At 40.7% G+C, this 25,565-nt stretch overlaps 1 protein-coding gene across 2 annotated transcripts; it reads right to left on the bottom strand.

The window, feature by feature from the left end:
- Window positions 1-6,777: 6,777 nt before the first annotated feature.
- Window positions 6,778-25,276, bottom strand: WSB1 (WD repeat and SOCS box containing 1). Of its 2 annotated transcripts, XM_044248343.1 has the most exons (9): window positions 24,955-25,276; window positions 17,984-18,152; window positions 16,878-17,146; window positions 15,387-15,518; window positions 13,060-13,160; window positions 10,615-10,787; window positions 9,976-10,089; window positions 8,456-8,563; window positions 6,778-7,975 (listed from the first exon to the last, which is right to left on the bottom strand). In XM_044248343.1, exons 1-9 carry the CDS (start codon window positions 24,992-24,994, stop codon window positions 7,816-7,818), a joined length of 1,266 nt encoding a protein of 421 aa, XP_044104278.1. In that variant the 5' UTR covers window positions 24,995-25,276; the 3' UTR covers window positions 6,778-7,815. The 2 variants fall into 2 exon arrangements, with proteins under 2 accessions (XP_044104278.1, XP_044104279.1); XM_044248344.1 differs by lacking the exons at window positions 6,778-7,975; window positions 8,456-8,563; window positions 9,976-10,089; window positions 10,615-10,787 and adding an exon at window positions 11,569-12,187.
- Between the last annotated feature and the right edge of the window lie 289 nt (window positions 25,277-25,565).

Raw genomic sequence — 25,565 nt, forward strand, 5'->3', positions numbered from 1 at the left:
ATTACCCGACCCAACCTTGGCCTTGTCTGAGGATGTGTCTATGGCCTCTCGGTATTTATTTAGTGCTAAGAAAGCAGGCCGAAGTGACCCACTTTCCCGGAAAAGTTCCAGCAAGGCACTCCACCTCTCTCTCCCATCCTCTTCCTCCTGCCCTCTTTTTTTTTTTTTTAAATATTATTTATTTATTTGTCAGAGAGAGAGAGTACACAAAGCAGGCTGAGTGGCAGGCAGAGGCAGAGACAGAAGCAGGCTCCCTGCTGAGCAAGGAGCCCGATGTGGGACTCAATCCCACAGACGCTGGGATCATGACCTGAGCCAAAGGCAGCCGTTTAACCAACTGAGCCACCCAGGCATCCCTCTCTCCCGCCCTCTTTTCCTCCTCCTCATTTGCAAAAGGAAGGGACCAGAGATCCCCTAATGTTGCTTCTGGGAGGAGAAGAGCAGCTTATTGTACTTCTCCATGTTGCTTGACTTCAAAAAGTCTTCAGCGTTTATCTTTAAAAACAGTAAAATCATGAAGACAGTCCTTTAAACATCCACGTGGAGAGTTGCGTTTACTGAGCACATATTTACGGTTAGATCCTACTTTGCTCTGCCTGCCAGGAAGCTCCAGGTTGAACTCTGTGCGCAGACTGAGCAACTGTTTTGTCATCCTGACTCCCGACTTCACCCTTAACTACACGGGGATTGGCTTTTTGGCAAATTAAGGCTCTAGACCTCCGTTTCCTCATTTATAAAATGGGGATAACAATGAAGCACTCTGCTTCATAGGGTTGCTGGCAGGAGGAGATTATACAGGTGAAAGGCTTAAGGCAGTGGTTCCATCCTAGTGTGTTAGCCCTTTTTCAGTTTACTATAGTAGATTTTCATTGCCTGCATTTTCATTGTCAAACTGTTTCTTAGGAAGGGCTCACAGATGTTTTCCTATTTCACTTGCACCATCTTACCTCACCCTTCATGCAGCGTCTGTCCCCGATCTGTCCCTGGTGTCTTCTACTCTTGAGGTTATCTGTAACATCCCACTGACCTTTTAAAATTCTGCGTAAATTCCACTTTGTAGTTCATCAAATCCTAGATGCCACTGATTATAATCTGTACCATGAGGGTGTACCACTTAAGTAAGAAAAAAATTTAGGGGTGCTTGGGTGACTCTGTTGAGTGTCTGCCTTCGGCTTGGGTCGTGATCCCAGGGTCCTGGGATCAAGCCCCGAATCAGGCTCCTTGCTCAGTGGGGAATCTGCTTCTCTCTCTGTCTGCTGCTCCCCCTGCTTGCGCTCTCTCTGACAAATAAGTAAATAAAATCTTAAGAAAAAAAAAAATTTAAAGACACCATCGATTCTAAAATATATCCCAGATTCAGAGTTGTTCAAATGTGGAGGTATAAAAGTATAGCTTTTAACCTAGGAACATATTAAGGATGTTCTGATCTTTTATTTCTGACTTGGGCCCTTGCTGGCTATGAACGTCCCCCTTCCTTCGATGGCATCTGTAGTGGGGGCTGGGATCAGTCTCCTCGCCCTGGTGCAGTGGCCCTCCAGTGGCTAGTATTCTTGCTGGGTCAGCTCCAGGCAAGGGAGTCTAACCTTGTTTGTGCAGCTGCGGTAAGGGGCTTGGGTTTCCCCTGGACTTGGCAGCTTGTGACCACCCCTTGATGTTGATCTTTCACACCAATGGCTGTGACATCAGCTGACTTTCTCATCTCCAGTGATGAGACCGGCTCTGCCACTTCCTGTTTCTGCCTGTGAGTTTGATTGTTCACGTAGGTAATAAAAATGATTTAAGTTCCTAAGGGGAACAGTGTGGAGGAGGAAACTGACCCACGTCCAGTGCCATTTCCTCCATGCTCTGGGCAAAGGACAGAGCTCAACAGTCATTCTCTGGTCTTTGTGGGTTTCTGTCTCCAAATTAAATTTGGAGTCAATCCTTCTAGGCTCATTTTTTCTGTGATTCGGTGAAAAGCAGGGTATGTTGGGGAAAGGTTAAGTCTGACAGCATGCTGACCCCACGGGGGTTGGCAGACACAGGCAGGGACGAGCTTAGGCATTTGTGTTGACTGAATGCCTTACCTAAAGTATTGTGTCCATCCACGGCCGTCATGGAGAGAAATGGGGCCCTGGAGACAGGAATTCAAATCCTGGATGTCATTTATTAGTTGTAGGACCTTGACAAGTATGTTGGTCTCTCTGACCCTCCATAGCTATAAAATGGGAATAATAATAGCGAAGAGCACTTGGCCAGTGTTCAACAAATGCTGGTAATAAATGTTGAACACCTACCACATGCCTGACACTGTGCAGACACAAAATAAAAGCACTACTCGTGGAGAGAGGCATTATTACAGCATTTATAGATACATATGTATTTATCTCAAAGCTCCCAAAGTTATAAGCTGTTAAGCAGCCAAGGCTGCAATCAACCTTGGGCCAGCAGCCTCAGCCTCAACCAGCGCTTCTGCAAAGTCCTCTGGGCAGCAGGCCCTGGGGTAGGAACAGGGCCAACCTGCTCTATGAACACCCTCCTGAGGCCAAATGGGGCCAAGCCTAGGTGCTGAGCAGCATGACCCAGATATTCTGAAGGAGCCGCTCTCTCCACCAAGCACCAGCTGGGTGGGTTCGCTCAGGGTTTTGTTTTTGTTTTTTTTTTTAAAAGATTTTATTTATTTATTTGACAGAGAGAGATCACAAGAAGGCAGAGAGGCAGGCAGAGAGAGAGGAGGAAGCAGGCTCCCTGCTGAGCAGAGAGCCCGATGCGGGACTCGATCCCAGGACTCTGAGATCATGACCTGAGCCGAAAGCAGCGGCTTAACCCACTGAGCCACCCAGGCGCCCTCGCTCAGGGTTTCTTATCCAAACTCCCCCACACAGGGGTACTTCCATGCTTGCAGACCAGGGCTAGTCTTTCTCGTCTCTCTGTGGTTCCAATGATCAGTCACTGGGACCCAAAGCCTGGCCATGGGCAGAGCCCTTAGGAGGCCACAGAACCCCTCGCACCAACACCTAAGGGGCAGTAACAAGTAACAGGGCATATTTGAGAAGGCCAAGGAAATGATGTAGAAATTAAGACTGATGGATTCAAGGAAAGGGGGCAAGAGTGCTTTGGGCTGGGGCAGCGTATCTGCTACCATGAAAAAGAGGCCACCTATGTAATGGGTCATAAACTCAAGTATCTTCAAGAACTGGAATGGCATAAAATTCAGTAAACAAGTGAAAACAGGCTCACGCCACAGGAGATGGTGGACACAACCCGCTCTGGGGCTCCAGACCTTTCTAACACACGCACACAGGAATATTTGTGACTTCTCTCCTAAGCTCAACTGGTATCACGCAAGCTTGAAACCTGCCATTCCTGCCAAATGACCTCAGGGGCCTTAGAGGTGGGGAGACATTTGGGGATTAGAGAGATGGATACCTCTGCGTGCTCGCAGAAGAGACCCCTATGGAAGAAGGGCTACGGAGGTATTCCTGCTGGTCCTACAAAACGCTTTAACTGAGCTCTCTTCCACAATTAAGGATTGAATGATGGTATGAGACAGACAGAAAAATAGGACTTACTGGGGGATGGTTCCCATTCTGCCTTAGAGCTGATTAAGCTGAGTTCTAACTTGGGTCTTTATGGTTCTTTTTTTGAAAAAGATTTTATTCATGTATTTGAAGAGAGAGCAAGCACAAGCAGAGGGGAGGGGCAGCAGCAGATTCACCCATAAGCAAGAAGCTCGATGAGGGACTTGATCCCAGGGCCCTGGTATCATGAGCGGAGCCAAAGGCAGAAGCTTAACCATCCAGACACCCTGGTTTCCCTTTTCTATCAGCCTCATCCCTGGCTATTTTATTACCAGTCTCATTAGCCTTCTCAGCTTGCTTTTAATATTCATCATCCTTCCTTTCCTGCAAGAATATCTCATTATTAAACAGCAGCTGGGAAACACACACACAAACCACTTACTGGAGTCACCACTTCATCTGTCTTCGTTGCAAGTCATTGTAACTCTATTTCCTGACCTATACTAGAGGTTTTTTTCCCTATGGTTCACACTTTATTTTCAGAATAGATTTTTTAAACAGTCATTACTGCTTCTGCTTCATTTAAAATAAAACCAAAAAATGATCACTGTCCTCACTGTATTACACAAAGTCTAGGGGTTATTTTCAGACCAGGAAAGTGACTCCCTGCTAGGTATTACAGGTAGAGAAAGTTCCTAGATTTCTATCACCTCTAAAAGAGAAACCACAAGGGTAATCATAGTTGTTGTCTTCAATGGGGAAAGTGCCACTTAATAAAAATTGAATGAAATTGTTCTTCCTTTCCCAATCCCAGCCTTAACGTTTTTTCCAGACTCTGGAAACCTGTATTAAACCTATGTAAAACACCAAACCACAACCACACAATGCTACCCAACTACCTATAATATAAATTTATACCTTATTCAAACCAGATATTTTGCTTTTAGCTACAAGCAAGCTTTACAGAGCAAAAAAGGTCAGGATGAAATAAATTATCTACTAATCTTTATTCCTCCCAAACACCTTACCATAAATACAAACTAAGGTTATGATGACCTTTTCTCCAGGTTGCACCTTTTTTTCCAGGTTGCACTTTATTGCTAACAACTCTTACTTCAAAGGGGATTTAAAAACAAAACAAAACAAACCAGTATACTCCAAATCGATGCTTTACCAGATTTTGAAACTGACATCCAAAATACTGGCAATTTAACTCTACTTGTGCTTTATAATCTAAACATTCTATAGTTAAAATGCACTCTTGGGCCCGAACCTGGTCAGAATTATTTGGATAAAAGATCACCCACAAACCTCCACTTGATTGACCTGAGATGGTTGGATTCACCTCTGGTTTCTGGTTTGTGAGACGATGCTGGCTTCTCATACTTGGGACTTTCTCATCCCTGGGCAGGCTGGCGGACAGCCAAGTCCCCTGCACCCATCCGCCACGGACTCAACTGACAAGCATGCTACAGGCAGTCCAGCCTTTTTTGGTCTTGCTGCCTTGAGGGCAGCGAAAACCAGCTGAACCCAACTTCACTCTGTCACAAGTAGGCAGGGGATTTCAAGGATCATAAAGTTAAGGTGTGCTAACCTAAGATCAAGTTACAGGTCTTAAAGTCATCTGAAGTCATTTAAATTATCTGAAATTGTGAAAGACAACTTGGCTGCTGAGTGTGAAGCATCCTGTGTGGCCCTAAAATAGGAAATCTGATCTGAACATAAACGATCTCTTGCCAGTTCTCCAAATGGCATGCTTCTGGCAAATTAGAGAAAGCAGTATCATTTTGGTAACATCCCATAGCTAGAATCTGACCTGACCACATCTCTCCTATTCTCCCTTGGTCACCCAGCTCTAAAATAGTATCATCCTGTTATATCTCTACTTGAGCAGGTTTCCACTTGACTTACATTCTGCAATCTTCCTTTCACCTTGGCACTATGATTTTCACATGAAAAGGTAGCAAGCAATTTGGCCTTCTCAGAGAACGCTTCTTCCAAAAATGCAATTTTTACCTGATTAGGTATGTTGGCTGGAGAGTATATCATTTCATGGTATAAATAGTAAGTAATGCTATCTTATTATTTTCAAATTATAAAGATGGATTACAAAGTAATGTGCAAGAAAGAAAAATCACAACAGGTTTAAAGATGGTTTTGTGCTACTTTTTGTATAATGGGATTCTCAAGAAGTAATGGGCACATTTTCTATTGGCTTTCAAATTTGTAACTTGCACCCTTCACAGAGCCAACTCCAAGAACTTCCAGATGATTTTCAGTGGCAACAACCAAATCTTCACGAGCACACGACTAATTAAAGTTTTGCTAATCTTGCCTCCTCCAAAGGTCCACATCACTAGACTTTCCTTTGGCTACTTTAAATAGACTTACACTAAGCCTGTTGCTTCCCCTAAAAGATTTTATTTTTCTTTTGCTCAACAGTTATTTCCCCTTGTTCCAGAGCTTTTCTGTGCTTTTATTGATTTTTAAGAGACGAAAACACCATCTTTAATGAACCCACCTACACAGAAACCAGGGAACGCTCCCTGCCTTGCAAGGTCTCAGTGGGAAAAGAACTTGGTCCCTTGCAAAAACCATCTTATAAAAACAAAAGGCTTCAAAGCACCAGTGGCTAAACCCATTGAGTAGAAAGGAGTCTGGGGAGTGGGGGTGGGAGGAGAAAGCTGGAGGCAGGAGTTCGCCTGGAAGCAGGATGGCAGCCAGGCCCGAAGGGAGCTGCCCCCTTCTTAAGCAGAACCCCTAGCTACCTGGGTAGACCACAGGAGACCTCAGTGCCTGGGGTGGCCAGTGGAACTCCTGGGGCTGGCTCCTTGGCACAGCACTGCAGAGGGGATTTTCTGTGCTTCTGAAGTATTAATAACTACAACAGTTCTCCCAGAACAAATCACCATAAAAGTGGCTGCATTCATGAAGCATTAACTCTTAATCACTAGTACTCGTGCAATTCATTACCCTTCTTGCTTAATTTGCCTCAGTCTTACATTGGAGACACACAAAAGTACGGAACTTTTCAACATACTTAAGAAATGTTTACAAGGGGCGCCTGGGTGGCTCAGTGGGTTAAAGCCTCTGCTTTCGGCTCAGGTCATGATCCCAGGTCATTGGATAGAGCCCTGCATCGGATTCTCTGCTCAGCCGGAGACCTGCTTCCTCCTCTCTCTCTGCCTGCCTCTCTGCCTATTTGTGATCTCTGTCAAATAAACAAATAAAATCTTTAAAAAAAAAAAAAAAAAGAAATGTTTACAAGAGTGGGTTGTTTTTTTTTTTTAACAAGTCTTTAATTAAAAAAACTCAAAAATATATAATCAAGCATTTTACATAATGCATACATTCTTAATATCTGCAGGTAAGATAAATAACAGAAGGCAAAAGCAGATACACTGGATTGCTTCTCTTTGGCAAATCACCAATATTACCCCCTGCAGAAACATGATACATGTAAAAAAACATAAAAAAAAAATAAAAAAGCAAAACCATGGTTTTTAAATTGTCCCTTAGTACAAATAACAAAATATTTACCAATAATACAGTAGATGAATTTTCAAATTGACTAAAATTGGTAATACTTTATATCACGGGGTTAAAGTAGCAAGCTGCTTTCCAAAATTAAGGCCCGCAGCAATGGTTATATAGTTATTGGGGGGGGGACGACAATGCGGGACGGACGGACACACACACACACACACACACACACACCCTTTTCCTAGTTATACCTGGCTGTTTTTATTTAATAATGTCACATTCAAATTCTACCTCTCGGATGTCATTCCTAAAGAAAATAAGATCCTTTCCCTGTGGGTTTTACCTGCAGATCAGATGCCTGACTCCTCCCACCTGCAACCAAATTTGCATTTTTAAAAATCAGGAACCAGCTTTCTTCAGCCAGTATTTACCATCTAACTCAGTGGCCCAGAATAAAAAAAATTCCTTCCATTTTATAGTGAAGCTAGGTATTACAGCTCTACTGAAGCAGTATATACATGTTGGAACTAAAAATTAAAAAAGCAGAAGTGTCCATTCAACACATAGCAGCTTTTATCTAAATATATACATGTATGTATATGGTTTCACAGTTAAATTTTAGAAAAAAAAATTTACATTTGATATGTCCGGAAACAGTTCTCCTATAGTCTATAAATAATATTTTAATATGCTCAAATGATCAAAATGCACAAGAATGTATCAAATTAAATAAGTTCTAAACCTTGAAAAACAGATACTTGAAGTCAGTCAAGCTTGAGGTTTGTGTCAAGTATGCTCTGTCAGACCCTAGGATGAGGGAAGACAGAGCCCTCTAGAGACGATAGGAGAGAAACTCCAAAACTTTGGAAGGAATTGGTAGCTCCTGGACCTCTTGGGTGGGCATCACTCTCCGGATCGACATGCGACACAAATGCTGAAGGCTAGGGACTTGCCTCGGAGTAGCCCAGAAATAGACACTTCCATCATGTGTCCTAAACAGAAAACAACAAAAAACATAACAAACTCAGTCACCTTCATACACATATTTCAGCATCCTATAGCTCAAACAACTAACATCCGAGGCTGTGTATGACAGTCACAAACTACACACTAAAACCTAATTAAGGAAGACAAACCAATGATCTTCTTTATGACAACATAACAATATTGTAAGAAACCCTTATGGAAGACTTAGTGATAATAGAAACTGGCTGCTTTGACTAAAAGCCGCCTCAGGGTACCTGGCTGGCCCAGTCGGTTAAGCATTGGACTTTGGCTTGGGTCATGATCTCAGGAGCCTGGGATGGAGTCCCCCATCTGGCTCCCTGCTGTGCAGGGACCCTGTTTCTCCCTCTGCCTGTCCCTTCTGCCCTTCCTCCCTCTCTCCCTGTCAAATAAATAAATGAAATCTGAAAAATAAAAGCCACCTTAAATTAAACTGCCTCTTAAAGAAAATAGAAAAATCAATTTACCCAGCAGCTAAAACACTGCCATCAGTAGAAAAGGCACAGCAAAGACCATTGCTCAAAGGTGCAACTTGAACTGGATAATCCTCATCAATTCTCCAGAACCTCACCATTCTAGAAAGGAAATAAATTATCCATTGAGTATCTAGCAGAAAAGGTAAAAGCAACATCAATACTTCAGACAAAAAAATGCCACTCTGAGTCATAAAATACATACCACACAGATACACACAGTCACTGCAGCAAGCAATTACTCTAACTAATTACTCTAACTTGTTTTATGAAGTATTTTCTAGCCTATACCAATTAGTAATTTGGATCAACTCACACTTAAGAGACTATAATGCATGGCTGCCTTCCCTTCCCAGTGTTCAGATCCATAATGGTCGCAAGCAGAATCCTTCTCCTTATCCTCAATATCTGAGAATTTGCACAGCCAAATGAAATTGCTTTGGCAAACAAGGATGTTAACATTATGTAACAACAATACAAAATGAAAAGACTAATTTATGAAAATACTGCAATTAACAACATGTCTGTGAATCAAGATCGGCCAATCTTATTTTTCCAAAAGGCAAAAAGGGTTTTACTCTCTTCCTAACACATTTAAAAAACCTTTTCAGGGGCATTTGGGTGGCTCAGTGGGTTAAGCCTCTGCCTTCGGCTCAGGTCATGATCCCAGGGTCCTGGGATCAAGCCCTGCATCAGGCTCTCTGCTCAGGAGGGAGCCTGCTCCCCACCCCCCAACTTGTGATCTCTGTCAAATAAATAAATAAATAAATATCTTAAACAAACAAACAAACGGAGGGCGTGCGCCTCCGACTTTTCGGGCAGCTGGGGCACCCAAGGATGGGGCTAACCTTTTCAGATAGGTAGGAGTCTAGAAACAGCAGAGACTGGATATTCAAAATCTGAACAGAGAAACCGTGATTGCTGGCAGAAACAAAAAACAAAAACAAACAAAAAAAACAAACAAAACAACACTTTCTCTGTTCTGGAAAGACAACAGTGACTCACTTTCTGAATTAATGTGACCAAATTAATTAATGCTGTACACCATACACATTGTATAATAAAAGCATGAGCAAAAGGAATGGTGCTACCTAGGTTCTGCTTCATACCAATAAGTAGTACACCTCACTCATGGGACATTTCATCTTGTAGCCTCAAAAGCAGTGGACACAAGTCACTCTGCTTTTACCATTTATTTCACTTTGAAAATGTCATTCTGCTCAACCTTTACAAGATATTACTGAAAAAAAGAGCCAGTTTGCCTACACTAGCTAACACACAAGAAACACAGGGAAAGGCATGGATTATCTTTAGTTTGTACAACTCCTCTTCTTCAGGCCAAAATTCTTTACAACACACATCTCTCAAAGTCTTGTCTGGAGAAACAGACACTAAAACCCACACTGCAGAAAGATTTTTTTTTTTAAGCCTTGAAAATGTTTCCAGTAAGTAGAAAGATGAAAGTAAATCTTTAGAAGACAGTAAACAGGTCAAACTATAATTCACACACTTACTTATCATCAGCAAGGCTTGCAACATGCAGTCCATCATGACTAAAAGACACAGATCGTACCCATCGGTCATTTGCTCCTCCAGCAAATATTGGAGTAGGTGGGGGAAACAGGTGCCTGAGGTCAAATACATGTTTTCAGTGAAAATGAGAGTCACTTCAAGAAGCAAAACTACCCCTGTACAAAATATATGTCTCTGAATAACGTTTGAAGAGGCCTTAAAGACCACAGCTGAGGAGACTGAGCAGAGCTGATACAAATTAAATGAAAGGAACCTTAAAAGAATTACTAATCTTCTTTTCACAATGTGGTTTAAGACACTAAGATTAACTCCGTCATTTTCAACTGTTTTTCAAAAACCTTGACATGAAACTCTAAATATAATTATCACTTCTACAGAGTCAGATACTGTCCAATGACAATAACATGATCTGTATCAAGAGAGCCAAATTTGTTTTTAGAGTTTTTATCTAAAGCTCTTATTATTCAAGGACTTAAATAATACTGAAATTTAAAACTATTGACAGACTACAATTTTAAGTCTCACATGTTAGTGATTCCAATCATTCATGTAGTTTCTTAAAAGTTATACTAACAGCCAGAGATGAACCACAGACAACAACTAATTCATGCTGTACCCACCCAAATTCCATCACAATGTGTCCAGTATGTGGATCCCAGATATATACTCGAGTATCATAAGATGCAGTAGCCAGTAATGCTCCATCAGGAGAAAAGTCACAAGCTACAACATCATGGTGGTGTCCTTCTAGCTTCCGTATCATGGTATATTTATCCATATTCCAAAGGAAAACCTGCAATAAAAAGGCAAATGTTATAGCTTCATTCAGACACACAGAGGACAAAATGGCACAACTTAATCTAAAATAACTAAATTTAATTAACATTATATTAAACATCATAAATTATGAATTAAAAGAATATGTATGCTCAGTGTCATAGCCAGATTAAAAAATCAGTCTTTAAGTTAATTAAAGTAGACATGCAAATTCTATTTCAAATGTTTCTGTTAAATGTTAATTTAAAAATAAGCCTAAACATAAAAAAGGCAATGCAATTTTTAACCACAAAGTTATACTGAAATCCATTTATTCCAAAAACTAATTAACTAAAATATATACAGAAATAAATAGGGTTAAGTACTACAAACCCCCTTCTTTTTTTTTCCAGAAACTACCAAATTTTTAAAAAATATACAGACAGAAAACGTAATGTTAACAAATTGTTACTCCATTGGCATCTCCCTTTGAGATAATCACTTGTTTACAATAGGCTTGGGTCACCAACGTGAGCCTAGGAAGAGAAACAGATACTGCAAGCAAAGAGAATTTTCACAGCCAAATGAAATTTCTTTGGCAAACATCAAGGATGTTAAACCACATTACAAAATGAAAAGACTAACTTATGAAAATATTACAATTAACAATATGTCTGTGAATCAAATTTGCCAATCTTATTTCCCAAACAGACCACAATCATTAGTCATTTTAAATTTAAAACATTTAAATTACTTTAGTACAAGTTTACACATAGTTTTTGATTCTATAAGATCAATACTCAAACTGTGCAGAATAGTTCTGAATAGGATTTAAATGTTTACTTCAGTCTAGTTGTATTAAATACAAGCTTGGAGGTTTACAACAATTCTAATAAGACAATCTCTCCTCTTGGAATAAAGCAATCCTTTTTGCTACTTTTTTTTCTGCACAGACACAATATTTTTACTTCCAAAGAAAAATAATACAAATTTTAAGTTGATCCAAAGAAAAACACAAATTTTAAGTTGGATCAAAGTCTTACTGTATCTCTAACATCTCAAAGAATTCCAAAAAATAGCACAGAGAAACCATTTGAAAGCCAATTACATTACATTAAATTGGTTTCACATGTCAGACTCCCAATTCCACGAGACTGGAAGATCAATTTACTTGGAGTCAGTGGGTTTCACTGCGGGGGAAATCACTTTAAAAAAGAAAAAAAGAAAGAAAGAAAAGCAGAAAGTGGACATCGACCAGCACCTGTGTACGTACAGTACACCTTGCAGCCGAATGCAAGGTTACTTCATCCTATGGTAAAGGTCGCCCCCAGCCCGGTAGCCAGAGATGCCACTCTTTCTGCCCAGCTAACACCATTGTGCGCCTGTGTGCGAGTGGTGCCAGCATAACCTCAATCACACCAATATTGCTGCCACCACCTGTGACAGGGAAAGCAAGAAGCATATGGAAAACACACAGCCTAAAATAGCAATGTCAATATCCAGCTTTGTTCTATGATTTTTAAAGAACTGAATACTTTTTTCCTAAACTTCTAACATTTCCAACTATTATTTTAACATACTTCTTGACTAAATAAAATGCATTTAAAACCAGCCTCCCACCCCCAGTAATTCAGAGTGTATTCTGAATACCCCACAGATTTGGACTCCACCATTTTTCATAAACATCTAAAGCTAGTAAGATCTCTTTAACTACACTAAGAGCTGGCAGACAACTAAGAGTTCATTAAAAAGCATAACCCTCTCAAGAGTCACTTTATACTTAATCTGTCCACAGGTATGCTATGCCAGACAGACCTTGTCAATTTCATATATAATTCACTCTACATATACATGAATGCTATTTTTATTATTAGATTTTTAAGTTACTTTTTTTCAGTTAAATGTCCAGGACCAGCTGGGAATCAAAACTTTTTAAACAGCAAACTGGACAAAAAAAATAGAACAACAGAGAAGAATTAGCGGGAATGTCTTAACATTTGGACTAGATCTCTTCTATAGCACATAAACTTTACTACAGCACATAAACTTTCCCAGATCTTCGAAAAAGTAAATTTGACATACCCCTTACTTTATGAATATTATCGCTGACTAAAAGCAATCCAATTTCTCACTCCACAATCAATAACTATATTTAATTTCCCTCATGCAAATTCTCCATCATGAAATAAAATACTTAAGATATTCATGACACCGAGCACAGACTTAACAGATTACTTAGATTTAAAATGATTATGCACACATCATTACAATCCAGTTCACAATGAATGTACAAGAACTTTGATACATACTGCTTTACTGGCTCCCACTGAACACAGCATAGAAGAGTCAGGAGAGAACGCACAGCTGTACACCCAGTTCTGATGGCCCCTCAATACTTTCATCATGTTTCCTGAACAAAAAGAAATGCCTGTGTTAACCTTAGAGTTCACTTCAAATGAGCATTTCAAAAATGGAAGAATCACAGATCACAAAATTCTATAGCAGCAGTGACTTATCTGTAACTAGGGTTGGATATAAACCAATTGCTTATTTTGTAAAAGTTCTATTGGAACACAATCATGCCCATCTGTTTATGTTGTGCTACAGTGGCAGAGATAACTAAGGCAGGGACAGCATGGTCCACGAGCCTAAAACAGTTACCATCTGGCTCTTTAGGGAGAAGTCTGCTAACCCTTCACCTATAGAAGATAGAATTCTTTTAGTCTAATACATTTATTCTACAAATGAAAGAACTGGAACAATTCAAGGCTGAGAACTGAGGAACAACTTCAAAATGCCTTTCATCCTCCCTTTCTGATAACCTACATTCCATTCCAAAGCCCCTGTGCATTATATCTAAAGCACACAATTATGTCTACAGATATTTTAATTCTTAATTTTACAAATACTTACTGAATGCCTACTATGTCAGGCACTGAGGAGACAGCCATGAATAAGACTAAGTCCCAACTCTCTTGAGTTTGTATTTTACTGAATTTGTATTTTTTTTTGGAGGGGTGGGAAGGGGAGAGAGGGAGAGAGAATCCCAAGCAGGCTCCATGCCCCAGCACGGAGCCCAATGGATGGCTCAATCTCACAACCCTGAGGTTCATGACCTGAGTTGAAATCAAGAGTTAGATGCTTAACCAACTGAGCCACCCCAGGCGCCCCTGAGTCTGTATTCTTAAAACATATGCACACAACTAAAAATGTGTTGAGGGGCACCTGGGTGGCTCAGCGGGTTAAAGCCTCTGCCTTCGGCTCGGGTCATGATCCCAGGTTCTGGGATCAAGCCCCGAATCCGGCTCTCTGCTCAGCAGGGAGCCTGCTTCCTCCTCTCTCTCTCTGCCTGCTTCTCTACCTACTCGTGATCTGTCTCAAATAAATAAATAAAATCTTTAAAAAAAAAATGTGTTGAGAAAGCAAGCAGCATTTGATATACAAAAGAAAATAAAAATTTAACCACCAAACTATTTTAACTGTTGGGATCTCTCCACCCCTCAACAGCCAAAAAATCAGAGAACACTAAGATGCAAAGGAGGTCTGGTCACGGTTTGGTAAGATAAGCATATTATTTTATCAGGCAATGGTTATAGCCCATCAGCTGGAACAAGTCTCCAAACCCCATACTTTTGTTTCCTACTACCTTCAGTTTAAGCCAGCAATACTTCTAAGCAAGACTTTAACCTTGAGCCTGAGGCTCTTAGAGCACTATCAGATCTTAAATATAAGGTGTTAGCTAAACTGTAAACTTTCTCATTAGCGGCTAAGAAGCAGAGAGATGCTCATCTCTGGTCCTCTTAAATGAGGCAGACTGTCCAAACTTTCTAAGCACTGCAATTAACAAAGCTTCAGATAAAACCTGAGTACTTAACACTAACATACCTTTTATTTATCTTTTTATTTACAGATTTTTATTTGTCAGAGAGAGAGAGGGAGAGAGAGAGAGTGTGTGTGCACAAGCAGGGGGAGCAGCACATGGAGGGAGAAGCAGGCTTCCTGATGAATAGGGAACCCAATATGGGACTTGATCCCAGGAACCTGGGGATCATGACCTGAAACGAAGGCAGCCGCCTAACTGAGCCACACAGGGGTCCCTAACATACCTTTCATTATATTGGATAGCAAGTCTTTCAGTAATTATTTACTTAACCTATCCAACTTATTATTATGCTTATAAGCTTTTAGTTATAAATCCTGGTATATAAATGTCTTGATCTAAATTTTATTAGATTACTAAATTATATATAACTTCGAGACCTACTTAAATTTTTGCTAAGCAAATGAAGTTAACCACCTTCCCTAAGATGAAGGAAATAAACGCAGACCAATTCATTTATAAAAACCTAAAACTGACCCATATTTTGTCCTCATATAGCTGATACAGATCTGTGTGGTTAGTTTCTGAGTAATATAAGATTGTTTAGAGTAACTGCTGGTTCCTGTTCTGGGTCACATTTATGGTTGCCTTTGATCTGCACAAGGGAAGGGACCAAACCAGTTAAAAGATAAGAGCAAACTTTGATCATAGGCCACTTTTAAACTCAAACACCCCAAATGATCGACACTTCTTGGCATCTCTCATTAATGATGTTAAGAAACTCATTCTGTTTCACAGCTTGTAAAAAAGACATACCATCATCTTTCAGGTCCCACACTCTCAGAGTTTTGTCTCTTGAAGCTGATACTAGGATCAAGCTCCCATCTGGAGCAAAAGTTAAATCTCTGACCACTTCAGTATGATCTACCAAGTTAAGGAGGAGTTTTCCTAAATCCAATGGAAGAGGGAAAAAAGACAATGTTAATTTTTATCAGCTTCTCTTTAAAATAGGGTTCTTCACCATAAAAAATTATATATACATGTAGAAATATTTGTTACCTCCTTAGTCTCCCAAGCATAAAGTGACTTAATAGTGCTTTTACTATCACCTTTTTTTAAAAAATTTATTTATTTGACAGAGAGAGATCACAAGTAGACAGAGAGGCACGCAGAGAGAGAGAGAGGGAAGCAGGCTCCCTGCGGAGCAGAGAGCCCAACGTGGGACTTGATCCCAGGACCTCGAGATCATGACCTGAGCTGAAGGCAGCGGCTTAACCCACTGAGCCACCCAGGCGCCCCTACTATCACCTTTAAAGATTCTCTATTTACACAGTTGTAAAATGGATTATTTCCAGGATAACAAAACCTAAATTTATTAGATCAGCTTAGAGAGAATTCCTGAAATGCAAGTAAGTTAGTTTACCATCAGGAAAACCCACATCATCATTTTTAAATCTTTGTAGAGTATGGTTTTAATATAAAACCAAATTTTCCCTTTTCTTTTCCTTGGCCTTGGATTACTAAAACTGTCCAACTCCCGAAAGATTCATGTTACCTCGCAACAACCTAAATTTTCAATAATAATCAGTGAAAAAATATGCTTTATGCATCTAATATTGAGAGTTTTGTTTTTTATGAAAATCTGTGTGCATTCCTTCAATTTTTTCAAGAATCCAATCAAATTTACTGACTCACTGTCCTCATTCAATAGTAGCATCACTTGCGGTGTTCTACTGTACCTAGTTTTCCCGCTCATTTTAAAAAATGTCTTCAAATTTGTAAGTACATACCATCAGCCAGAGAACTGTGTTAGTCAGTGAATATCAAGTTCACTTTTAATTGCCCAAAGAATTTACCTTCTGAACCTATCTGGTTAAACTTTAAATACAATGTCACTAAAACTTCCAAAGGTTAGACAATTTTAAAACCAGATTTGCATTGAAAGCCTCCAAGCTATGAACTGAAAAAGTATGTAATGAAAAGAAAACACCCTGCCATCCGAGTCATAAACTAAATTATTAATTTATAAATTAAATTAAGGATTAAAAATTAAAATTAATGTTTATTCCTTAAACATGACCTTCTTACTGTAATATTCTCTGAAGAGTGACCAAGCAGTGAGAACTCTATTCATAAAATAAAACCATGAACAGAAGATGCTATGTAGGCCAATCATAAGGACACATTCATAGCATCAATTCTTGCTTTTCAGCAAGTTAATATCTCAAATCTTATCTTCTAGTGCCTATGAGAGATGCCCTGTATCACAAAATAATCAGGTTTGCTTTTCAAACTATGGCCCTGTACCTGTATATACATCCCATATTTTGATACGCCCATTGTTTAATCCTGTGGCAAGGAGCAGCTGATCCTGTCCAAATCTGAATCGATGCCATTCTATATTGACACAGCGACTCTGTTTTTCTGGAACCGAAGATCCAAAAGCAAGACTCCAGACTATGTCACCACAGTCTATAATATGTTCGCGAGGTTTATTTTTCTGACCACCATCGCTATTTTGTCTTGACAATCTCAAACCGCTTGAATTGGTGATATTCTTGGTGCCATGCAAGAGACTGAGGGGAAAAAAGGTCAGATTGACATCTAGTTATTATGAACTCTGGACTCCTGCAGATACTAAATGATAAATATTTGTTAAAATAACCTCAATTATTACCATAATGATACAGAATAACAAAAGAATTCTATGGATGGGAAGGAGATATTTGCAATTAGCTATGAGGGTATGACCAAATAAATTCAAACTTAAAGACATCTTCAGTTGCTGAGAGATTAAGTTTAACATTAAGCAATGTATAATTTCTTTGTGTCAAAATTTTCATCAGAACCACTATAATCAACTAGGACTCCTTTAGCTAACCTAAAGTAAGTGTAACAAGCAAAAAACAAAACAAAAAACCTGATTAACTTAAGATATTTATATAAAGGTCAACTAGACACAAAAAGGGTGAGATTAAATTTAATATATATATTTTTTAAAACTTTCAACAAATAAACAAATCCAAACAGAGGAATTTTAAGTACATAAAAATAATTAATTACATGATCAGCATACTGCTGTTATCTAATAAAATGTGAAATTCAAAAAGTGTCACATAACAAAAGGTCATCCTCCCTTGCATAAGGCAAAATAGACACTACCAAGAAACCAGTAATCTGCTTTTTAATACAAAGACACAAAAGCATCTAAGAAAGTAGTCCATAACATAAAAGACCAAACAATTCTTCCCACAAATTTTCCAATAAATATATTCAGCTTATGATTAAGATACATTTACAATACCCTACACTACAAAGAAAAACTTAAATATCACAATCTTTCTATTACTCCACACAGATTAACAGTAAATTCTACAAAGACATACAATATACAAATTAGAAGAGAGTCTTACAAGTTCTTAAGGCACTGGGACCAGGGAACAAGCTTTACTGTACGATGTCCTTGTGACCAAGCAAAGTACGAACCATCTGGAGCAAAAGCAACAGTCCAATTTTCACGACCACATTTCTTGTCAAAGGGAGCTGCTGGAGCTAGAAGTTCACCTATAGTACGTGATCTCACTAAAAGAAGAAAAGATACACAGGACGTCACATATAACCAATAATGAAACTGAGACTTCCTCAATATTAATTTGGGACTCTCAACTTCATTGAGTTTCGATGCAGACAAGGTCTAAGGAGTTCTGATTTCTACCCTTAATGATAACAACTATCTTCAAGTTTTGATAAAATGGTTTTCCAACATCTTCCCACCCAAGAGCTTGTTTAGAAAGCTTCAATTAAAAAACCTGGTTAAGGGGCACCAGGGTGGCTCAGTGGGTTAAAGCCTCTGCCTTCCGCTCAGGTCACGGCTGGGATCAAGCCCTGCATGGGGCTCTCTGCTCAGCAGGGAGCCTGCTTCCTCTTCTCTTTCTCTCTGCCTGCTTGTAATCTCTGTCAAATAAATAAATAAAATCTTAAAAAAAAAAAAAAAAAAAAAAAAAAAGAAAGCCCTGGTTAAGGTACTGTAATATCAGGGTTAGCAATTACTCAACTACTGACTTTTGCACTGCCTTATGTTTTCATCAAATTACTGACATTTAAAATGCAACAGGCCAAACTCACTTTGTAAGGAAAGTATCTTCCAATAAGTTTGTAATTTTCAAAAACCACAAACCACTATAAAATATAATAGTTTATCATTATTCAAAGGAAAGCAATATTAAGTGGTCTATTTAAACATGATACTCTTTTTTTTTTTTTTTTAAGGCTTTTTAAAGTTACCTCCAAACCCAATGAGGGGCCTGAAGTCACAACCCCAAGACCAAGAGTCTCATGCTCCACTAACTGAGACAGCCAGGCGCCCCAACATGAATATTTTTTCAGGCCCAGGTCACAAAAAGAGTCACAAAATTCCTAGAACTAGAAAGGACTTAATGGCTATTTAGTACAATCTCCCAATTGCTGCTTTAAAATGTATTACATTTGTGATCCTCAAACATCTTAATAGTGGGCCATAAACTGACCAAAAATGGAAGGAATTCTTTTGTTTTTTAAGGACAGAGAATAAACAATCTCATGCTTTTAATTTAATTAAGACTACTTAAATTTAGGGGCACCTGGGTGGCTCAGTCAGTTAAGCGGCTGCCTTTGACTCAGGTCATGATCCCAGGGTCCTGGAAGAGTCCATCCAGGTGCCCGGCTCCATGGAAATCTGCTTTTCCCTCTCCCTCTTCAGCTCCCCCTGCTTGTGCTCTCTCGCTCATGTGCTTAATCTCAAATAAATAAATAAAATCTTGAAAGAAAATAAAGGGTACCTATATTTATCATTCGTAACAAAAACTGGCACATTTCCAGAGTACAGAGACTTTTCGTTCGCATTTAACAAGAAGTGTATCAACAAGCTCTTACTACACATTTGTGTATGCAAACTTGGCCAGAATTTCCTCAACTTGGGTAAAGAACCTTTATCAGTCACTGTATCACCACTGCTCTCTTGGGCTGGTCTTTTTTTTTTTTAAGATTTTATTTATTTGACAGGCAGAGATCACAAGTAGGCAGAGAGGCAGGGAGAGAGAGAGAGGAGGAAGCAGGCTCCCTGCTGAGCAGAAAGTCCGATGTGGGGCTCCATCCCAGGACTCTGGGATCATGACCTGAGCAGAAGGCAGAGGCCTTAACCCATTGAGCCACCCAGGCGCCCCTTGGGTTGGTCTTGATTTCAAATTTTGCTACTCTTCCTTTTCAGGTATAAATTAGTATCTCTTTAGTTTCCCTACTTTCTATTCAGTGATTAGTTCTCTGGCCAACTATTTTTAGGTTTTGGGTTTAAACTTCCCAACAACTAAACTACATATATCCTATGTATTGCAGTTCAAATAAGAACCACTTACGCTCTTATTGCTAGATCAGATATATAAATACACCAGCCCCCCATGTACTAGTTCAGGTGACACTTCAAGTCTCAATGTGTGCTCTGTCAACAGCCAGTGGAGCACCTGGCATATGACAGGTGATCAGTAAATATTTACTGAGTGAATATAAAAGCACATGTATAAGTTCCCATTCTTAAATGATTTCAACATTTCCTTGTCCAAGTTTTTGATACATTAACAAACAAGCTATGGTTTAAAAAGTAAAACAGAGCACTCTGGGTGGCTCAGTGGGTTAAGCCTCTGCCTTCAGCTCAGGTCATGATCTCAGGGTCCTGCCCTACATCGGGCTCTCTGTTCATCGGGGAGCCTACTTCCCCCTCTTTCTCTGCCTGCCCCTCTGCTTACTTGTGATCTCTCTCTGTCAAATAAATAAATAAAAAATAAAAATAAAGATAAAAAGTAAAGCAGGGGTGCCTGGCTAGCTGAGTCAGCAGAACATGTGACTGCTGATCTCGGGGTTGTGGGTCTGAACCCCATATTGAGTGTAGAGTACTCAAAAATAATAAAATCCAAAAATATATATATAAAAAGTAAAACAAAATTGAGACCTATTTTTTCTATGATATTCAGAAATATGAATACCTAATAAGGCTTACTGTGTTTTTGTGGAGCTGACATCATCAAAAATTTTCCTTCTGATGACTCAAAAATCTTCCTCCTAGGGTGCCTGGGTGGCTCAGTCAGTTGAGTGTCTACCTACCTTTGGCTCCAGTCATGACCCCAGGGTCCTGGGATGGATCCCCGCGTTGGGCTCTCTGCTCAGCGAGGAGTCTGCTTTCCCTCTGTGCTCTCTCTCAAATAAATAAAATTCGTAACAAAAAAATAAATCTTCCTCCCTGCCTTTGGGCTCTCCCTTTCTCTTTGTGCTCTCTCTAAAATAAATAAAATCCGTAACAAAAAAATAAATCTTCCTCCTTGCCACTCGACCCACTCAGTCCTGGTTCTGACCTAAGAGAATAAGCTTAATCCTGCCTCACATGACAGTCATATACTGAAGAAAGCCATGACATCAGCAAGTAAATCTTTTCATTTATAAATAAATAAACTGCCATAGGCCTTTCAATCACTCCTTAGATTACATGGTTTCAAGTCCATTCCCCACTTTTGCCTACAACACTTCTCTGGAGAAACTCCGGTTGGTAATCGTCTTCATAAAAGTGGCACCCTGAACTAAACACAACACCTCAGGTGTGGTTTGATCAAAGGAGCAGAACCCCCACCTACTTCCCACCCCAAGTGTATCCATAAACCATAAGGTGACATTATTTTCACCAGCAGTTACATGACTTTAACATAAAATCCACAAACCAGTGACCCTTATATGCCTGCAGAATGATTTCCTTTCTTTCCTTTTTTTTTTTTGAAATATACAAATGATTTTTTTAAACTTCTTTTTTTTTTTAAGCTTTTATTTATTTGACAGAGATCACAAGTAGGCAGAGAGAGAGGGGAAAGCAAGCTCCCTGCTGAGCAGAGAGCCTGATGCGGGGGCTTGATCCCAGGACCCTGAGATCATGGCCTGAACCGAAGGCAGAGGCTTACTTAACCCACTGAGCCACCCAGGCACCTCTACAAATGATTTTTTTGAAAGGGCTTGCTGTTCCTTATATTGCTTTTCCTTATAGTCCTCCAAGGCCACACACATAGATGGTTAATCTCACCATGGTAGTTCATGTGCCTGATTCCTGAATTTGCAACCCCTGCCTAAATTTTTTTTTTTTTTTAAATATAACTTGGGTTTCTGTTTAATCTTATCTTTTGAAGGAAAAAGAAAGTTTGGGAGTCAGGGAAACAAGTTTTAAAATTCAACTGGAAAAAAAATTTTTTTCAACCAAAAAACCCAAGCATCATCTTCAAGAGAAAACCCCTAGTTAAACTTGATGAGTAGTATATTCTTATAATTTCTATCTCAAAAAAATATAAGACTGGCCCTTGTATTCAACTTTAAAAACATCTGGTTAATTAGACTAGAACACACCACTCCTTTAGGAAGCAAGATTAGCTTTCCCACAAAAGACTCTTTTTTTTACTCTGTACTTTAGCACTCTATTTTTCTTTTACCTTGACCACACTCACAAAACTCCTCTGGTATAAAGGTGGAAATTTACAACCAGAAATTGTTTCAAATAACAAAGACCATGAACTAGTAAGCTAATTTATTCTTAAACACACAGACATTCAAGAAATGGGGTCATTATTTTAAAACTACCAAGTAAGGGGTATCTGGGTGGCTCAGTGGGTTAAAGCCTCTGCCTTCAGCTCAGGTCCCAGAGCCCTGGGATTGAGCCCTGCATCTGGCTCTCTGCTCAGCAGGGAGCCAGCTTCCTCCTCTCTCTGCCTGCTTCTCTGTCTGCTTCTCTGCCTACTTGGGATCTCCGTCTGTCAAATAAATAAATAAAATCTAAAAAAAAAAAAAAACAAAACCTACCAAATAAATAACTGCTATACTGTCACAAGTATTAGCAATTAACTTGGTGTTTCCTTGCTTGTTAACAGGCACATAAAGTGATTTCTCCCCCTCCCCCAATGATCTCTGCCATCAAATGATTCAAGCACTCATTCAGATACTTACTGGTACAATATTATCAAGTAGCACAAGGTTATAATGAAGTGCTTTGAAAAAAATTTTTTTAAAGTTAAACCTTTATGACCTGCAGCTGTTTAATGTGAGTATCTTAAGAGATACATGATTTAATGACCTTGTATAAGGGAAAAGCTGCCTGCCATGGGAACTCAGCTATAAAATACAATTATGTGTACAGTAGTAATACACTGAGTTACTGCTGAACCGAATGAACCAGATTTAGCTCCTTCTTCACATTCCTCTCTGCAATTTCATAACCAGAAAGGGAGGATCTGTGGTAGTGCCTTGTGAAAGAGGGCAGCAGCTCCAGGCAGTACTCCCTGTCTCACAAGACTTCTTTAATCAGTCTAGGAATCTTGCCTCTCCTCTTTCAGCACTTGATAAACGGAAGAGCTATAATTAATACTCAAGGAAAAAAAGGCGAAAAGCTAAGTCCTTACTGAAAGTTACAAAGCTACACAGAGATATTACTGTTTAACTCTGTATCCAAATGGTACTTCCAAAGAAAGAAACAAAAAAATGGGCTGGTGGGGGTGGTTTGAAAGCTTAGAAAAGGCCGAGGTTCTTTCAGATATTTGGGACCTGGCTAATAATTTTATACTACAGCCAGCAAATAACACTGAGATGTTACTAAATATGAAAAACGTTAACTAAAAAGGCTATTACTTAGTGTGGCTGGTTCTTCTACCTTATTCAGGTATGCTCAGAAGCTCTACTCAGCCGCTGGAAGGCAGGACTGGAAAGTTTTCAAGATGATTCATCAAGATAAAGTAAAACAGATAAATGAAAGGCAGATCACTTATCTGTGATACTATCGTGGAGCAGAGGAGGAAAAAAGCCCACTGGACTCCATTGGACTAAAGAACTTCTGGGCTCCATGTTCGACTCAGCACCTAGTTACTAGTCTTCAAATACAGTTAAAATAAAAAGTAGGCATGAATTTTCCCTCTGTATTTATTTATTTAAAGATTTAAATTTTAAAGATTTATTTAAACCTTTAAATAAATAAAGGTTTGAGCAGAGAGCCAGATTCAGGACTTTGCCGGGCAGATCCCAGGAACTAAGACCATGGCCTGAGCCAAAGGCAGAGGCTTTAACCCACTGAGCCACCCAGGCGCCCCCTCCCTGTGTATGTAAAACAGTTATTAGAAACTGGGCTAAAGTCCCCTCCTAACCTGCCATTCCTAACCTGCCATTTAACCTTATCCTTAAGAGAACAAAAGTCCAGAATTCTAAGATAGCTGTCTCTAGACATAAAAACTGAACTCACATACAGGATAAAGGGCCTACTGGTTACTTAGCTTCTCCCTCGGTCTAGAAGTACCTCCTCCATATATTTAAAGGCATACATAAAGGAAGAGGAAATGCAAAGGGTCTTTGCTCAGTAACCACTTCCAATTTTCATTTAATTAACACAGTAAGTTTGGCGCTGGTTTTTTTTTGGGGGGGGCGGGGTGCAAAGTCTTTTTTTTTTTTTTTTAACTATAATTTAAGATGTATCACATGACTTGGTAAGCTCAATGTTTACTAAGCCTATCCATCAATGCACAGCACCAACTCCCCCGAAAATTATTCCAGTTATTTTCCCGTTAAGGGCGAATTTAAATGCGAGGTGCTCTCAACGACTTGACGCACAGCCTCCAGGATCTATTGCCCTGACTTCGGTGTGGCAGGGGCTAGCTTCTAGACTAGTTTTTAGACCGCCTTTTCAGAGTGCGCTCTTTACTCCTGTCATTCACCCAACCATTCTGCTCCTCCCTGCTCCTCTGTGTAGAAAAAAGATAATTGAGTCTCCTCCCCTGAGCCGCTGCCTTCCTTAACGCCACGCCGTTTTTAAAAAATGCTGCTAAAAAAAAAAATGCTGCTTTCCCCAGGCCGCTGGCACCTCTTCGGTCGTATTTCTCCTTTAGGAATAGCTAATCTACCTACCTGAGGACCCCTCCCCTTTCATTACACTCAGGGCACCCAAGTTTACTTTTCGCGTCCCCAGACCTGCCCAGCACTGGCCTATCCACTCGACGCCTAGAGAATCCCTGGAGAATGACCCTGCGCGTTCCTCCTTAAAGGAAACTGGGGGCTCCCAGGGGGTGGGTATCCGCCCCCGGCCACACAGTCAGGAGCGCCCTGAACCCGAAGATCCGCCCACTGCCTCCCTCCTAGCCTCGCGCACAGTAGACGCTGCAGCAATGACGACCCCATTTACCCCTCGGCGACACCCACCAGCGGGGCCGCTTCCTTCCTCTATGCTACAGGGCTTGGCTCCGGCTCACCCCTTCTTCGCTTAGACTCTTCCTCGTCCGGGGACTCCCCGCCTCTCCGCAGCCCCGGCACGCTCACCACACCCCTCACCCACAGACCCATTCCTCACCGATCTCTTTCTCGTTGACCCTCGGGGGAAAGCTGGCCATCTATGGGGCACCGTCTGATTCCGGGGGTGCGATGCGGACCCAACGATAGAGAAGGGATCGGCGAGCGCTGAGGGGCGTGACGCGGGCTCGGTCCCTCCCGGACCGGGGGACGGAGGGGAGGGGCGGGGGCGGAAGCGGGAGCCTCTGCCGACTCCCCCGGGAAAGCTCCCGAAGGCCTCGGACCAAACTACGGAGTCAAACACAGACAAAAGACCCCGCTCCCTGCCTCAAGCCTGCGGACCAAGACGCTCGCCACAACTCCGCCGACCGCAAACCAGACACTGGAAACAAAATGGCGGGCGGCGCGGGAGAGATAGCACGGCGGCGCGGGCGGGGTCTCGTGACGCGATCGCCCGAAGCCCCGCCCCCCGACGCTCGGGACGTGACGGCCTGGGCTCGGTGCCCCGCCCCCCGCCGGGTGTGCGCGGGCGTTTCTGCGAGGACTGGACAGGCTGGGGCAGGAAGAGCGAGGACTGAATCCGGGCTGCATCCCCAGCCCACCCGAGGCCGGAACGCAGAGTCCGAGCTGTGCTTCTAGCTCGGTTTTGTTCCTCCCCTCCACGGCCCCCGG

The sequence above is a fragment of the Neovison vison genome, chromosome 5, assembly GCF_020171115.1.
Source record: "Neovison vison isolate M4711 chromosome 5, ASM_NN_V1, whole genome shotgun sequence".
Lineage (NCBI taxonomy): Eukaryota > Metazoa > Chordata > Mammalia > Carnivora > Mustelidae > Neogale > Neogale vison.